Here is an 18,940-nt window from a genome sequence, read left to right on the forward strand (position 1 = left end):
AGTTGAATATGTGGCAACATCCTAGAGTGTTCGGCATGAAATTTGGCTTAGAAACCTGATATGGATTTTAGAGATAATGTAAGAAGAGAAAGTGTTGATTCGAGTAGACAATAGTGAAGATATGGATTTTGCTTCTGTACTTGACCTTTGGCCCATTTGCGGGGCTTTAAAGCTACCAATAGTGAAGACAACGTACGCAAGAGTTTTACACTTGACATGAGTGTGTGTGCAACAGCGTGATTTTAACATATTTGTCTCCTTATGAAACCTTATCTTGTGATGTGCATTCAATAAAGTCCTTATAGATAACATGTTCAACGGATCGGAGTACATAAAGTATGCATGTCACTTTCATAAAGTATGCATGTCACATTGATAACAACGTTTGTGGTTGGCAATGGAAACCGAACCTAGCATTCCACTAACATATCTGTCACAATTATTGGCCCCGTCCTCGTAGTAACAAATTTGATTACGTATGTTATAAGATTTTACTTAATTTCTGTCGGAATCGGAAGTTAGTTAGAGAGAAATCTTGAAAAACTGGAAGTGTCGATTTGGACAAAGGTCTGTAAAACAAACACATTTGTTACAATTTTGCAAAACCATTTTCTCTATGAATCTAAGATACACAACGAGCCTACAACTATCAATTGCACAATGAATGCAGCTTCTTTGCACATAGCAATGTATCCATGGTTTGCTATGGGGCATCTAACCCCATTTCTCCACCTTGCCAACAAGTTAGCCAAAAGGGGACACAAGATCTCATTCTTCATACCCAAAAGAACACAAGCCAAGCTAGAAAACCTCAACCTTCATCCAAGTCTCATCACCTTTGTCCCTATCAGTGTTCCTCACGTTGATGGTCTTCCCTGTGGTGCAGAAACTACTTCAGATGTTCCCTCTTCTTTGTTCCCACTTATTGCCTCTGTCACGGATCTTACACAGAAGGATGTTGAATTTCTACTGCTTGAACTCAAACCACACATTGTTTTGTTTGACTTTGCAACATATTGGCTACCAAACTTGACTCGTAGGATCGGAATCAAATCTCTTCAGTACTGGATTATTAGTCCTGCAACAATAGGGTACATGGCATCCCCAGCTAGAGAAAGAGAAGGTGACATGAGAAAACCACCTTCAGGGTTTCCTGATTGTTCTATCAAGCTGCACGAACATGAAGTTAAGTTCTTTGCTGCAGCAAGGAAATTGGAGTTTGGCAATGGTGTTCTTCTCTACGATCGTATATCTGTTGGTGCAGACTTGGCAGATTGTATTGGATTCAAAGGTTGCAGAGAAATAGAAGGGCCTTACGTGGATTATCTAGAGACGCAGTTTGGTAAGCCTGTTTTTCTTTCAGGTCCTCTTGTGCCTGAGTCATCCAACTCTACTTTGGAAGCAAAATGGGGTGAATGGCTCTGTAGATTCAAGGCGAGTTCAGTGATTTACTGTGCCCTTGGAAGTGAAAACTCCTTACAGAAAAACCAATTGCAAGAATTGGTTTTGGGTCTTGAGCTAACAGGAATGCCATTCCTTGCAGCACTTAAGCCCCCTACTGAATTTGAGTGCCTTGAGAATGCTCTCCCAGAAGGGTTCAAACAAAGGGTTCAAGAAAGAGGGATTGTATATGGGGGGTGGGTGCAGCAACAACTGATCTTGGCACACCCTTCTGTTGGGTGCTTCATAACACACTGTGGTGCAGCTTCTCTAACTGAGGCACTTGTGAACCAGTGTCAGCTGGTGTTGTTGCCTCGCCTTGGCTCTGATTTCATCATCAACGCAAGAACCATGGGTGAAAAATTGAGGGTAGGAGTGGAAGTGGAGAAAGGGGAAGAAGACGGGTTGTTCACCAAGGAAAGTGTGTGCAAAGCTGTGAAAATTGTGATGGATGATGAGAATGAGCTTGGCAGAGAAGTAAGAGCAAATCACATCAAACTGAGGAACCTTTTACTAAGTGACAAATTTGAGTCATCTTGTGTTGATGCTTTCTGTCACAAGCTTCAGGATATAATCTTCAGCAATTCAGATTGATTCACTTATTATTCGTACTGAATCAGTAGGATTTTTTTGGTTTATAAGTATTAAAATCAAGTGTCTGCATTTCAAGCCCCCATTTCCATGTTCCGGACATAATTTTGATCCATGAATTATATAACATATCATCATGAACATGTATACCGTTATATAAAAAAATACCGGTTATAAGTGATTTTGGTACCAATTTTTACTAAACAAATTTACCTTCCATTAAAATAATTCCATTATTTAATAAAATATATAATCAGTACATTCAATAATAATGGTACAATTCTTCAACAATTATGTCTACGTGAAATTTCTTCCTTTTGTTGTGGTATTTTCCTTTTCTTTGGAACTTCTATCTTTGTGCACAATATTCAGATCTTGAATTTCAACGGGATTGATAACAAAACGAGGAATCAAACATTCATCTATATATCTTTTTCTATAGGTGTTATTTTTATTTGGCTATGGAATTAACTTTTTCCCTTTTTTTGTAATGTGTAACTTATATGAGAAAAATTCTAGTAATCATCTTTTGATGGAAGTGTTAGGTATTGAGATTCAAGAAAATTAATCATCTCTAACCTTAAGAGGAGGTGCCTTCTGCAAGATCACACTGCACTCTCCTTATATCTCAATTGTTTCCTCCTTTTGATGAGTTTCTTCAAAAACTTAGCATATTCAGGATTTTGTTGCAGTGTTTCAGTCACAGGAATTCTAATCCCCAATTTTCTGAAAATTTCTTCAATGCACCCAAATTGCATCTTTTTTTTTCTGGAACACTCTTCAGGGTGATGAAGATTTTTCTCATTTTTTTCATTTTTTCTCTCAATCTCTTCTTTTCTTTTCTCTCTTCTTTTACAACTTTTTCTTTTTCTTTTTTATCAACTCTTTCTTGAGTGATTCTTCCTACACCTCACTGCCTTCATCCTGCACCCCCAATTTTACTTCTTTACCCTTTATTAACAAAAAGTCAAAAATTAATACTGCACTTCGAAGTGCGTTTTAATTAATTTTTTCCTAACCGCACTTCGAAGTGCGTTTCCTATCTATTTAATTGTTAATTGTTTCTTTCCTAACCGCACTTCGAAGTGCGTTTCCTATCTATGTAATTGTTAATTGTTTCTTTCCTAACCGCACTTCGAAGTGTGTTTCCTATTTTAATTAATTGTTTCCTAACCGCACTTCGAAGTGCGTTTTAATTAATAGTTGCACTTTAAATTCAAAATAATATTTAACATTACATATAATAATTATTATTTAATTCAATAAACAATTTAATAATTATTTCAATTTCATAAAAAATTAAAAAACTTAAATAAAATTAAATACATAATAAATAATATATTAAGAAAATAATAATATGTTGAAAAATAACAAATTGAACAAAATTTAACAAACAAATAAAATAATTCAAAATATATTAAAACAAAACATTTTATTTAACAACTAACATAAAAAATTAAATTTATTATACTAACCTAATAAAAATAAAACCTAATAAAATAAATATATACTAACCTAATAAAAAAATTAAAAAACTAAACCCTAAAAATCTAACGCACTTCGAAGTGCGGTTTGTCTCAGCCGCAGATCGAACTGCGGTTTCTCTGTAAAGGGTATCATTGGAATTAAAATATGTTTTGGAGGTGTACGAGGAAGTTGCCGCAGTTCAAAATGCGGTTTCTCTGTGAAGGGTATCCTTGGAATTAAAATATGTTTTGGAGGTGCAGGAGGAAGACCGTGAGGTGCAGGGAGAATCACTCCTCTTTCGTTTCTCACTTCTTTTTCTTCTCTCTCTTTGAATTCAACTTTTTCTTCTCTCTACTTCTTTCTTTTTCTCCCTCTCATCTTTCATGCTCACAATAACCTTGCATTCTTCCTTGGGGTTAACTTCAGTATTAGCCCCCAAACTTTTGATAGGTATCTTTTCCAACGTCTTGGCTATTTGACCAACTTGCATCTCCAAATTCCTTATAGCAACTTCAGCGCTTTTCTAATTGGAGAGAGTTGCCTGCATGAACTGTTGGAGAGTTTCCTCAAGCTTTGTAGTTCTGTCAGCTAGAGAGGGTTGTTGTTGCCACTATTGTTGTTGCTAATGTGGTGGTCTATTGAATTGTCCACCAACTTGCCTAAATTGACCTTGTCCCATGCTTGGATGAGATTTCCACCCTTGATTGTAATTGTTGGGACGAAACTAGTTGCCCATGTAGTTAACTTCTTCATTGAGATTCTCGGGCATTGCACATTGACCATTAATATAATCACTATCACATAGTTCACTAAGTTGATATTGAACCTGTAAGACATTCTGGCACTCCTTTGGTGACCGTGTACAAAAGAATGCTCTTTCAAAATGTCCCAAATTGTATTTCCAACATTTTCCCTGCAATTAATAATGCAAATAATTTGCTCAAATAATCCAAATTAATTAGAATAAAAATTTTCGATCAAATTGAGCACAATTGGTGAAAACGGGAAAATACCGGACATTTAAGCACAATTCCCTGATTAATTCTAGCACACTAAACTAAGTGAAGTGAATAAAATATCGACTCATCACTCTTCCTCCATAACAGCATCAACTTCCACTTCTTCACAATCAACATCACCACCAACTTCATGAACTTGTTCAAGTCCATCAACCTCTTCCTCCATAACAGCCTCAACTTCCACTTCTTCACCATCACCATTAACTTCCTCAACTTGTTCAACTCCATCAACCTCTTCCTCCATAACAGCCTCAACTTCTACTTCTTCACCCATCTCTTCCAACACACCACCAACTTCTTCAACTCTAACAACCTCTTCCTCCATAACAGCATCAACTTTCACTTCTTCACAATCAACATCACCCCTCTCTTTAACTTGTCCTTCATCATTACCAACATATTCCAGCATATGTATGACTTCGGGTTCAGAAACAGGGTGTATCAAAAACACATGCACCTCACCATTCAGCCTAGCTAAATTAGCCATATGCATGGCACCAGTGTCATCACACAGAGGCTCTAACTTATCATCCAACACTGAAGCCCCTCCTACAGAGTACCACATATCTTTAAGCCCATGGTATCCCAAAGATTTCACTACGCTAACAACCACGAAATAACTCCAAACATCTGGGTCAAACATAAACCTAGATGTCTCCCCCCTTCATACTTAAGCTTCCCATCGTTAACTAATTTCCCTCCATGGTGAAAGACAACCTCAATATCCTCGTCCATGATGCAAAACACTATATATAAGTATTTATACACCTATAATGTAATCAATTGACGACAAAACATGTATTAAAACCATAACCAAAACGCACTCACACACACACACAGACAATTATCACTTTAAACATGGGGGGCATGGGGGACCACAACATTGCAATAAAAAATGGAACACAATCCGACGACAGGGACCACAACGTTGCAATCAAAAATAAAACACAATACATAGACGGGGACCACCACCCAACATCGCAATATAAAGGTTTGAAACAAAACCAAACTTTTACTAACCTGGACACTCCAGATTGCAACTGAAGAAGGTCCCACAACTCCGATGACGACGACAACTACACACTCTCTCAAGGTCAACTTCGATTAAACCCTAAATACCCAAATTGATACCCTAATTTTGTGAAATGAAATGAACTTTGGACGAACCGAACCCTAGAAGTACTCAGAAGAATCCCAATCCCTAATTCAATCCGCACAAAATCTGAATCCCCAGTTTGGTTTAAAACATTTATTTTCTTTTTACTTAAAAAATTGTTATTATCCACATGCTTCACTGCCCCTGCTTCAGTCAGCCACGTCAGTTAAGAAACTGACTACAGCGTGCCACGTCAGACACACACTAACGCTGTTGGACACAATTTAACGGAAAGGATCCAATTGTTGCAATTTTCATAAATTTGGGACCCAATTGAGAATTCCAGAAACTAAGGGACTAAATTGAGATTTCACGCGAAAATAGGGACTTCGTGAATGATTAAACCTAAAAAAAAATGAAATAGGGAACAAATGAAATTATTTCCCCACACCCCCGCACTTAAACTATGCATTGTCCTCAATGTATGCCTTATATATAGAATGCAAAGAAAAAAATATGAGGGTACTTACCTCCTTCATGGTGGAAGGAATGCTAGTAGGAATTTATCGAAAAAGTCATCCTGGATTGGAATGTTATCTTTTCCATTTACAATCCTACTAAGATGGTCAACTCCTAAGTTATGTGCCCCACTTTTGTCTTGAATAGAAGTCAACTTATCCTTCTCATTCTTGACCATTGTGATTCCATATTTCTTGGGAACCACATGTATAGGGCTCACCCAAGTGTTGTCAGAAATGGGGTATATAATACCTGCTTGTAGCAACTTGGTGTCCTCTTTCTAGACAACCTTCATCAGTCTTCTTTGAGGTTGTCTTACTGGCTTAGAATCCTCTTCTTAAAGTATCATGTGCATGCGAAAAATAGGCCTAATAAAAATTGTTTCATTTTGTAACAACAAACAAGTTCAAAAGCATAGGGTATAAGTGCTCAGAATAAAAATCCACACCTACTGTCTCGTGGTGGATACAGGAAGCTTGAGGAAAAAATAATGAAGCATAAGTCAGATAGTAGACTTTCACTTTTTGAGGGTGGTGACCCTCATCCTCCTCCTTCACCCCCATCTCAGCACGAGAAGTGAAATTTAGCCCGTATAAGATCATCGGGCTCTTACACTTCCAACACTGCAAGAGAGATATCTGAAAGAATTGTAAGATGTCATTTCTCATATTTTTATATTTTTGTTATATATATTACATAGATCTTTCAAATAATTTTGAAGTTTTGTTATGTTACAAGACTCTTTGGTTAAGCAGAGCTCCCAAGGTCAATTCGCACAAGAAGGTCGTCAAGATATTCTTGCCACAACTATTGGACAACTTGAGCACCCAGGACGGGTGCATGCTGCTAGGATTGGCATAGGAATACGACAGTTCTTTGGGTCTTCCTCGTGTCCATCTTTATATGGATTAAGTAAAGAGTATAAACAAAAGCTGAAGCAGGACATCAAAAAAGAGATCACATAGGATATCATAAAGAAGGTTCGTGCAGAGTTGTATGATGAAGTTGTTGAAATGCTTACGCGCCAATTCAAGCAGCAGTTTGAGCATTATGGCATGAGTCTTGCGCCATCTCCTGTAGCGGAACATGTGCCCCAACAAGTAAACTTAATAATTAGTTTTGTAATATTCCTCCTTTAGTTGAGATACTCCAACAATATCATTTTTTGTAATGACTACATCATCAACATATACTATTAAGTAAACACATTTCCTGTAATGATTACATCATCAACATGTATGCCACGTCCTCCTTTACTTAATGTGGCAACCGTGGCAGATGGTTCCACTAGTTCATTAACTTCTTGAGTTTGAGGTACTCATACACAAAGAAAGCATGTGGTCAAGGTTTCCATGGAAGGGACCTCATGATTGGTCAAAAGTTGATATCTTATATAATAAAATTTTGGATATAGAGTACGAAAGGATCAACACCATATAATATTTGTCTAGTTTCTTTTTTATATCCTCCAAAGAGTCCACTTCAATAAACATCCTCAATTCTTCGACAACAGATTGGGCTTTAGTCATGAAGGACACCATATCATGGTCTTCCATTTTAAGTTATTCAAGCTTGTTTTTCATGTCATAGAGACGTTGAATATCGTTGGCATAGATGCTTTGATCTTTCTTCCAAAAGGAGTCATAAGTTTTGAAAGCTCTAAGAGATATAACAGGTCTTGGTTCCACTAATTGCCATAATAGGGCACACAATTGAAAATCTGCTTGTTTCCACTGATAAGCTTTTTCAATAGGTACATGGTTGCACATCTTGGTCAAGGTGATCTTAATGTTCTTGGCCAAGAAACCACGTTTTGAAGACAATAGACCATGATAAGTAGTTTTTCCATTTATCTTCTAGAAGTAAATGAGGGACTTCTGATGAGAGGGTCGCACCTCCCAACAAAAGTTGTGCATAAAAGAATGCAGTATAGTACTAGGCAGTGACTCCTAGGTCGTCTCTCAAGGACCAATTTGGGTTCAGTCTTAGATCAACACGTAGTGTAGGGGGGGGTTTTTGTGATTTTTGTGATTAAAAAATGAACTAAATCAAAAATGAGAATTAAACACAACCGAATATAAACAAAAGCATTAAAATGAAACCACAACAGATAAATTCCCAAACACAATTCAAGCTTTAAAAATGCAACGGTTAGACTAAAACATTAAATGCACAATATTGTCATCTAACCTACACATTCACCACCAAAAAGAAGAAAACGCTTGCAGAGTTAATTTAAATAATTTAGTGCTGCTGTAAAATAAAATTTATGTTGCACCGTTTTTCCATCCAAGGCCGTGGCACTCTTTTGGCAAGGAAAGAAAAATTATTAAAACCACCTTGATGCTTCTTCCTTCTTCACGTAATTTCCAACTTCTACCATGGTCCATTCACTTTGCAAAAGGAAATGAAAGCAAATCCAATCACATAAGAAGGCTTACGTGACTTATTCTCCATTCCATAAGAGACAAAGAAATGCATTAATAGGCCGTGGGCCACTTCTCCATTCACGGTTCTCTTTGCCCAGTACAAGACATCACTTCTTCACTTAATCTTCCTCTCAATTAAATAAAACACTTGCATTTATTCAGCTGCCAAACGTCCCATCATCTCTTCATTTCAACATTCAGCACTTCCTCTCTTGAAAATGCTCCATCACCGTGCACACTATGGCCCACATTCACGTGAATTACTCTTCTACCTAATCTACTCCTTCATTGCATAAATCAAAAGCCATTCTCTTTTCTTCCAGCATGGCCCCACCGTGACAGCTGTTGCCCATTCTCCATTTCATTCTTCTTGCATCCCAACGGTGACAGCTCCACTTGCATCACCGTGACAACACCTCTTCACTATGAATCACCACATCTCCTAAAAGTGAATCCCGTATGCACGTGCAGCAAGAATAAGCGTCTCTTATTTTCCAGGCCTCATCCAACGTGCAGCTCTCTGTTCCAAAATCAATCACCTCATGGGCCCTTATGTCGGACATATTAAAAGAAAGAAATAAAAACAGCCATGGACAGCTCATGCTTGCTCCAGCTCCTACTTTCCGTGCGCACAATGTTCTTCACCGTGCAGCCTCCATGTGCGTGCTCCACTTCTTCTCCATGTCCGTGCACACCATTCCAGCCGTGACTCTTCTTCTCTCGTCCCAGCAAGGATCCAGCAGTAGAGTGCGTTCCAAAATTAAAGTAAAGCTATGAATCAGCGTTTCTTTCTAATAAAAAAAAAACTGAAATGCATCCCGTGTTGCCCATGGCAGTTGGAAGCAAAATTAAAGCTCATGAATCCGGAAAAATGAAATGGAAAATTCAAAGTGTCTTTTCATTCATCTCCAAAAACATTCAAACCGAGAGAAAAGAAACTAAAAACAGTACCAAAACAAAGTGCCGAAAAGTGTTTTTTAAAGTGGCGGCTGGCCCCCTTTCTAAGGGCCGTGTGTCCTTTTTTAGGGTAGGGTCCACACACATTAAAACCCTAGGTCCAAGTCATTAATTTCTAATTTTGGGTCTAATCTAATTTACCAAAAATTGACCCAAAATGTAAAAACTGATACAGAAATTCTAAACTACTGAATTACAATTTAATTAATTCAAAAATGTCTGTCTGGAGAGTCTTGAATTTATTTGGCATTCTTCCTGATGTCCCAAAAATGTATTTCCGAAATTTTCCTGCACTTCAAAAAATGCACTTAATCAGCTCAGAAAATCCAAATTAGCACAATTACAAATTTCCGACCAAATTAAGCGGAATTCGGAAAACTGGGAAATAACAAACAATTAAACATAATTCCCTAGTTTATTTAAGTGCAATAAACTAAATCTAATTCAAGAAATAACGACTCATCAACTTCCAAAGAATGAAATGACACTTCCAAACACCATTTCTTATCAATAGACCAAAAACTAGTCAGGAAAACCGAAAACCCTAGGTGACTTTGCACAAGGTGGATTTTGGATGTTACCAAAATAACGTTTTCATGGTCAGAATGGAGAGAAGAGGGTTTGGTGATAGCTATGGAGATGACTTGGTGACTTTCCGACAAGTAGAAGGCAACACATGAACAATATGGCCTGGGTGCCGCAGACAAAGACAGATCTCGTAGTGGTGCATGGCAAAGAACTAGCCCTCAACACCGGCGGGGTTAGTCATCACTCGGAGAGACGACCCAGAACTGGTGGTTGCCAAACGAAACTACGACGGTGGACAGAGGCAGATGACGACAAATGGCGGCAAATAGCAGTAGACCACGATGAAAAGACAAAGAACAATTGTTGATAATGTTGAATAGCTTCAAATGGTAGTGAACCATTGAAGATAGAGATTGGACAATCGCAAACAATGACAATTGGCAGCGGACAAATGCGAACAACAATAACTAATGTTAGTGGATAAGACGAAACAAAAACAAGAGTGAGATTAAAATAAAAAATATATTTAGAGGGTCACCTTGATGCCTCTATCAATCTTCTATTTATAATAAAGCACTGTTACAAGAGTACATGGAAGATTTAGGGACTACACTAGACACCTTAGTGCAGAACTAGGTACTACTATAGGTACAACTAATAAAAACGAGAACACTACAACTTACGTATGCTTAATGATGATACATAGATGTAATTATTTTAGCATAACTCTTAATATGTGACAAACCTAAGTGCTTTTAATTTGTTAAAGAACTGTATTTAAACATTTTAATTAGACTAACATACACTTTTTTAAGAGGTTTCAATAAATTTGTTTTATTACTTATATAACAAAATTACGCAATAACATAGGATGTTAAGATCTTTTACTCACTAAACATATTTAATTTTTCTTGACTAACTAAACATATTTTTAAAGTATATAAGATAGTCATTTAATTTTCTTGTGTGAAAAATTTATGTAAATATGAATAAAACTAAATAAGACATCTTAATTTAAAAGTATAAAATAATGAATCTATAACAATAAGTTTATGAATTTTATTATTATATATTATTTATTTTCTTTTCTTTACTTAATATGTGACTTAAATTTATACTTAAATTCTGTCAATTATTTATTTCTCTTTAATAATATATATATATATATATTAAATGTATTTAGTAATTATAAATAAAGATTAGTGTTAGTTTTATTTAGAATTAATTTAATATTTTCAAATTTTCGCTAAACTCCATGTGTAATTATAAATAAACATTAGTGTTAAATTTATACTTATGTGTATTTGAAAATTCAGTACAATTTACTACGTACTGCTTTAATAAATATAACTTTTTTTACAAAATTGATAAAATTAATAAATAATTATTGTTAATAACTATATTAAACTATATACTATATATTTTATTTAACAAACAACTCTGAACCGAAATTGCAATGAAATTAAATGGGCAGAATCTAAATTGCAAGCATAAGAGAAGAAAACGTATAATAGTTCATTTATACGTTTTTGAAAATTACTCCAATTACATTGTTTAAATAAAACCAAAATAATGAAGGAAATAAAATAACTCGAATTACATTGTCTTAAAAACTCAATTGCAATAGCTTTAAGTAAAATCGAAGTATGTCCCCGTCATCTCACGAATCTATCATGCTTTATAAGAGTTGCAATCTAGTGTCTCACGAAACATATAGAAAGTGATTGTCATTTTTTTCGTGAGAAGTTGTTGACAAAAGAAATATGTACTGAGTTTGTTGGATCAAATGACCAACTCATAGATGTGTTGACCAAGTCATTAAAGGGTTCTCGGATTGAGTTTATTTGTTCTAAGATTGGTATATACGATCTCGATGCTCTAGCTTCAAGGGGAGTGTTAAAATAATTACATCTATGTATCATCATTAAACCTATGTAGGGTGTAGTGTGCTAGTTTTTATTAGTTATACCTATCATAGTACCTAGTTCTACACTTAGGTCTCTAGTGCAGTTCCTTAATCTTCCATGTACTCTTGTATTAGTTCTTTATTATAAATAGAATATTGCGAGAGGAATCTAGCAAGCCCTTTGGAAATATATTTTCTTTTTTAATCTCAAGTAGTTAATTACATTTTTTTCACGTATTCAAAATGAATATTTTTTTCTAAAATGAAAGTCCATGGGCTAATTCTGATTCACAAAGCTTATGTGGATATCTTGATCCATAAACCTTTTTAATAGGAAACTGTTTGGTGTTGTAAGATTTTCTAGCCTCAATCCATGTTGGTTCAGGACCAAACCATGGAAGAGGGTCGAATTATTAATCTAGTTCATCGGATCATTTGTATAGATAAATTTAAGGAGAAATAGAATATTTCAATCTAAGATACAAATGAAAGACAACTCAACATATGTTCTTTTACTTAAATATCCATAAATTTTATATAAATTCCAACATAGAAATTATGATTTTACTTAAATTTCTATCATTTTTCTCTAAATTCCAACTATTAAATTTTTTTTTATAAAAAACTTAATAGTAATTATTACTATTATTAAACCTTATGGATAATTACTAACAATAATAGTAATATTAATTATATTAATAATAATAGTAATGATAATAATACATTAATAATAATAATAACTATTATTATTATTATAAAATTAAAACTAATAATATCATTATTAATAATAATAATAATTGTTAAGAAATGAACTTTAAGTCATTCTCAACCCCATATACTTCTAACAATGGTTCTGATATCATGTTAAAAAATAAATTTTAAATCTAACTCAACCTAAAGAACCTATTTGTAAGGTGATGTCTGCACCTACATATATACTCTAAATTGACTTTATCTCTAGTCGATGTAAAACATTCAACAATAATAATAACAATAAAACTAATAATAACACTAGTGCAAAAATAGCGTATAACGTCACGCGTTCAACGTCGAACCACTCAATAACCAACGTTAAAAATGACCGGTGGCCTTTTTGTAAATAAATGCAATTATTAAACGTCATTTAGAATTGTAATTCGACGTAAAGGGATATAAAACATCGAATGCCCCAGCGTTAGACGTCAAAATTAGTGAATTCAATAAAAATTTGAGCGGGAGATTGAAAATTCATTCACTTTATCTTAGCGCGCGAAACCCTTTTCTCTGCTCAAACTTTTCTCGAACGAAGTTTGACGACCATCACATGTAATATTTCTTTCATTTGATACAAATGCATGTTAATTTACTACTTTAGGTATGAGTTTTGTTTGTTTTGATCGATTATTTTCGTGTTGTTATCCTTCATAGGCGCATTCTGCTTTCTCTCTCACGTGTAGCAACACTTTATTCCGATGAACCAAGGTTAGTTTTTCGTTTTCGTTTTCGTTTTCAGAACTTATTTGTTGAACTTGTTTCTTGTTATTTTTTGTTCAACTTGTTTGTTGTTATTGTTTGGGTGCACTTGTTTGTTGTTGTTGTTTGATTGAACTTGTTTGTTGTTTGTCATTGTTGTTTGTTGTTGATACTATATTACACGTTCATAGTTCATGCTTTACAAAATAGAAAAAACTGAAATTTGTTTTTTTATTTTTCAGAATTGATTAACATCGTTTATTGATTAACATAAAAAAATAAAAAAATTGATTAACATCATTTATTGATAAAATTCGACGTCAATTTAACGTCTCCCGATATGACATCGTTCTCGAATTCGACGTGAAAGGCCCAAAATATTCGACGTTGTACGCTGTTTTTGTACTAGTGTAATAATAATAAGAAGAAGAATTATAGTAAAAATAATAATTATATTTTTTTATCCATCATATCATTCCAATTATTCACAAATTTCATAAATTTTACATTCAAATCCCTTCACTTTCAATTTCACCCCTTAAAACAAACAACTTTACATTCAAATCATTCACTTTCATTTCTTTATCCCTTAAAGCAAACTTCTCCACCTTATTCTCTCTAAATTCATCTACTCACTCTTTCTCAAACTTATCCTTAATAATAATAATAAATAAATAAATAATAATTATAATAATAATAATAATTTTTATTAATACAATATATTAAATATTGTATTTAATACGAAACCGTGTACATGACTACCTCGTTGCCGTTTGGTATGTTGCATTTAATAAGAATTTCACAATTTTCCTATAAATAATCAAGACATCACCCAAAAATTATTACAACAGACATCAAAATTTTGCAACATGATGAAAGATATGTCAAAGAATTCGTTCATATTGACATTTTTACTTGTAATTCTTGCCATTGAAGTTTGTTATGGTATTTATTTTCTCTTTATGTTTTCTGGTAGATACATATAATAAAAACCTACAATTATTTTTATAGGTCATTCATTTTCAATGGAAACAAACACAAAAGAAGGTGTTGTAACACTAGTGCAGAAAGGGCTTTAGACATCTGTTATTTTTGCCTTTTAACGTCTGATATGTATCTGACGTCTTTGTGGGTGACGTTACTCAGACATCTGGTACGCTGCCCCGACGTCTATATAGACGTCGGAGGGGGGTATACCCGACGTCTACGCCCAATGTCTATATAGACGTTAGAGGGGTATACCCGACGTCTATATAGACGTCGGATGTGGCCATCTCCGACGTCTATAGGCCCTGAAACGTTTTGTTTACTGTAACTCATTGGACGTCGGTTTGTGCATTGACAGACGTCTATAGACGTCGGTCAGTGCACTAACCGACGTCTATTGGGTGTTTATTTTTAAAAAATTAATTTATTTTTGCAATAAAACCACACCTGAAAAATAGAAAATTGCCGCAAAACAATATAGTATAATATATATATGTGTTTCATATAAAGAAAGTTCTACTTAATGTAAAAAACAATCCAATACCAAAACTATCAAAATATAAACTTAAACTAAACCTAAGTAATGTTCAACAACAAATATAAGTGTTCCTACCTCCAACTTTTCAGAAGATAAGTTGTCCACTCCTGCCTTATCTGCCTAATTATGTCCTCTGGTATAGGAGATGTACTCTTGAAGCGCTGCAAAATGAAGAAAGATTCATTATGGTTTCATATATGTTTGAAGATGAATTTGATTTGTAATGTATTTAAGGTATGCATCATTACCTCATTCCAGTCATCTGTAATGACAACTCGAATGATGGTCTTAATCCAACACATGACATATAAGCCACATTCCCATGAATCTAGTTGTTGGTTACACTAAAATGACAAACTAAATAGTCAAGAATTTAGATCATTCAATAACATAGAAAATGAATTAGAAGTAAAAATCACTTACAACCTTTGGATACAAAATTTGAACTAGTTGACCTCGAGATTTATCAATAACTCTATTTAGATTGAAAACACAAAGTAAAATTAATATAACTATATTTATCATAAAAGTTTAAGGTGAACATTAAATTCAAAGTCATTTTGGAGAAACACTTACCCTTGAAGCATGGTTCTCAATTCAGTTTTCATCTTCCTATGCAACGAACAAAACCATATAATTTTACATTGTTGGGGAATGATGACCATCAGCTTCCAGTGCGACCTATCACGAAGGACAAATAGTTATTTAACTAATTAAGGAAACTTTAATAATGAACTTTTACATATAACAACACCTACCCATCAATGTATGGCACAAGGTATACGTCTCTTTTTGACTCATCCATCCATGTTTGCTAATAATGTTGTTTGCTTTCAAGTGTGTTACCAGAAGGTTGAATGGTCTGAGGTTCAACAAATCTATACATGGAAGATCAACCTTGGTCTATAACGATTGTGTCCATGTACCTAAAACAACAAAGTTAAGTTGTTATAAACTAGGAATCTAAATAAAACTAATATGGAAGACAAAATTAACTATCTTACATGCATCACAGTTGAATGATCGAAATATTCAACATCCTGTCTCCCCCAATCACCTCCAATGTATCATTCAATGTGATATATACTGGCACATGGGGTGGGGGAGACCAAATACTCTCAAATCCCAGTATAGTTCTAATGGTGCTCTCTTTAACCTGGGTAATCTTGTCATTAGCTTTGATAGAGGATCATCCTTCACTTCAACCATGTCATCATCTTCATGTATGACTGTATCATGAATCGGCTGCTTCTGAGGACATGCGAACTGAAGATAAAAATTTCAAAGTTATCAACAAATATTTTTAAATTTAACATGGAAATACTAATAATAAACACATTATACTTGTGGAGTAGCGATGTGTGACATGATCAATGCTCTAGGCCAGGCTATAAATGATCCTATGGACTCCCCCACAAAATTAATTTCTGGAGTGGGTACAGACACCTAAGCCTAGGGCTCCCGAACCTCGTCAATCGTCACATGCACGTGGTGGAGTAATATGGGAACACCATGAATAGTCTACCCTCCCTCAAGCACTCGTTTGACAGCCACAATGCGTGGGGGATCCCCATCAATGAACAACTCATATTGACCACTATACTGAGTAGGTTCTATAGCACAAGATGATCCTCTAGTGCTGACACGAGGTGGTGTGGGAGTTTCAGCGGGCCCTATGGTGCCCTGCGTCATGGAATGCAACTTCTCTTCAAGCGCTATTTGTATTTCTTTTTGTTCTTGTAGCTGCTCCATGAATCGTTGCTCCATTGGTCTCATGCTTTGGTTGAGTCTTTCCTCCCACTAAAGATCCATCTGCCTCAGTGCCTCCTGACTCATTGATTGAGTGTTTTTCTATGTAGGGCCAAAGTAGTCACGAAGACCAATCGCCCCAAGAACTCCACGTACACGTCCTGGGTGCTCGGGCTTTCCAATTGCCGTTGTTAGAATGTCGTCCCTACCTTGGACAACAAATGTTCCCTGAGTCTGCTGCTCAACCAACTCATCCTACACAAAAAAAAAAAACTAAGTTACTTAGAAGAACATGCTATGATAAATACACAATCAAACAATGTTTAGAATTTGAACTTACAATTCTTTGTGAGATCAAGGAAGTTTAGGAAGATGTCATGTTCCCATCAGATTTAGTTCGAGCAGCCTTCCACAACTCGTACCTAGCAGGTGCAGGTGCTAGGTCTGGGGACTCAAGCCCCAAGGCATCCGCTCTAGACTTTCTAATTTTCTTTTCCAGTTTTGCATAACCACCTCGTGATAACAAGTGTGGTGCATCGTTTAGGCTTTTGCCTTTCTTGGGCGGCTAACCTTTTATCATGTGAAACCATGTATATTCATAAGTGTAAAATCATAAGAACTCAATGAAAGACTTTGTAGATGTTCAGAAACATACCTTCCATTCCTCAAACTCTCTAGATGCACGAAACTGTATACACTCCTCCTATGTGAAGGTATAATGCTGACATGGATTTTCATGTTGTCTGTCTCCAAAGACATATAGTCGTGTCAGCCTTGTCTTGAAATTCGTCCATCTTATCACTATATGTGATACACTTTCTTTTTAATCTGTATTATGTTTGGAATATCATAATGTTGTTGTTTAAAACAAAAAACATGTTAATGACATAATAAGATGAAAGAAATAAGTATATCAAAATTATTTTAAGTAAACATACCTGAATATCTTGCCATAAGAGGTTCTTGTCGACCTTTGGGACATCATCCCAAGATGCATGAAGGATAGAGACATGGCTTTTTGCTAACTTACCCAGATAACTCCTAAACGTATCAGCATTTGGCCCTCATGCCTGACCTGATCTAGGGTCAATGTCAACATGTCTCCTTTGCCCATCAACACGTCCTGATGTCACATCTGGCAATCGTGTGACACCTCGACCACATCTGGTCTGTCCTGATCCTGAGTCTGAGGCCAACATACCTGAAAAATATATACAAGGTTAGTAATAATTCAATTATGATGAAACTACATATAAAGTCAATATAAAAAATATCACAACCTATTAAGATATTTTTTTCTCCCAGATCCCTTCATTGTCATCACTACGAATTACCTGGATGTCATCGGCAACGTTATCAACTGAGTCTTCAATGGGTCTTGATGCAATAGATGTTTACTCAAGTATATCAAGAGAATCTTCATCATCATATCCTTGCATGTTTTTTCCTTCTAAAACCACTGACCATTTTTTATTCGCTGGATCATTTACGTAGAATATTTGTCTTACTTGACTAGCCATGATAAATGGTTCATCAGTGTAATTCATCTTGTTCAAGTCTACCAATGTGAAACCAAAGTCATCTGTCATGACACCATAATTTATATCAACCCATTTACACTTGAAAATTAGGACACTAAAAGTGACATAATCAACTTCCCATATTTCTTGTGTTATTCCAAAATAAGTCATGGATGTTGTGATTCGATTTTTGTCTTTAGAACTAGCAAAGTGCACAGCTTCAGCTTATAGTGTAACGCCACTATTTTGAACTCTACTTTTGTCATCTTCTACCTTTGTCTAAAAAAAAATATTGTTTATATAGTACCCACCATATGTAATGACATATGTGTTCGGCCCACAAGATAATGTCAATAAACTTTCAGAAACATGTGGAGTCGCATAAATCTTTTTCTTAAACCATTGTAAGAAGGTTTTGACATGTTCATTAAGATTCCATTTTTCACTCATTCTTGGGTGTGATGCCTTTATTTCATTAACGTGTTCAGAAATGTAAGGAATCACATCAACAGTTTTGTTTAAGATGTACAAATGAGCTTGGTCAACTTCTTTTCTACTAACACTTTAAATTATCACACCTCGAACACCCTTACCTTCAAATTTTCCTTCATGTCTACTCTTGGGAAGACCCACTGGTTCACAAGATGGCATATAACTTGAAAAAAATTCAATGGCTTCTCCTGCAACGTATCGCTCTATGATTGAAGCTTCTGGTCGATACTGATTCTTAACATATCCCTTT

The 18,940-nt window shown here is 35.1% G+C and overlaps 1 protein-coding gene across 1 annotated transcript; it reads left to right on the plus strand.

The window, feature by feature from the left end:
* The first annotated feature begins 521 nt into the window (after positions 1–521).
* On the plus strand, positions 522–2,045 carry LOC148196985 (cyanidin 3-O-galactoside 2''-O-xylosyltransferase FGGT1-like). Its single transcript, XM_088092907.1, has one exon. It carries the CDS (start codon positions 661–663, stop codon positions 2,032–2,034), a length of 1,374 nt encoding a protein of 457 aa, XP_087949033.1. The 5' UTR covers positions 522–660; the 3' UTR covers positions 2,035–2,045.
* The last annotated feature ends 16,895 nt before the right edge of the window (positions 2,046–18,940 follow it).

This window comes from Vigna umbellata, chromosome 6 (genome assembly GCF_029865625.1).
Source record: "Vigna umbellata cultivar VRB3 chromosome 6, Vumbellata_1.0, whole genome shotgun sequence".
Lineage (NCBI taxonomy): Eukaryota > Viridiplantae > Streptophyta > Magnoliopsida > Fabales > Fabaceae > Vigna > Vigna umbellata.

What these genes read in the sequence shown, in the direction of transcription:
- LOC148196985 (XM_088092907.1), top strand. Translation starts at nt 661, where the DNA reads ATGAATGCAGCTTCTTTGCACATAGCAATGTATCCATGGTTTGCTATG.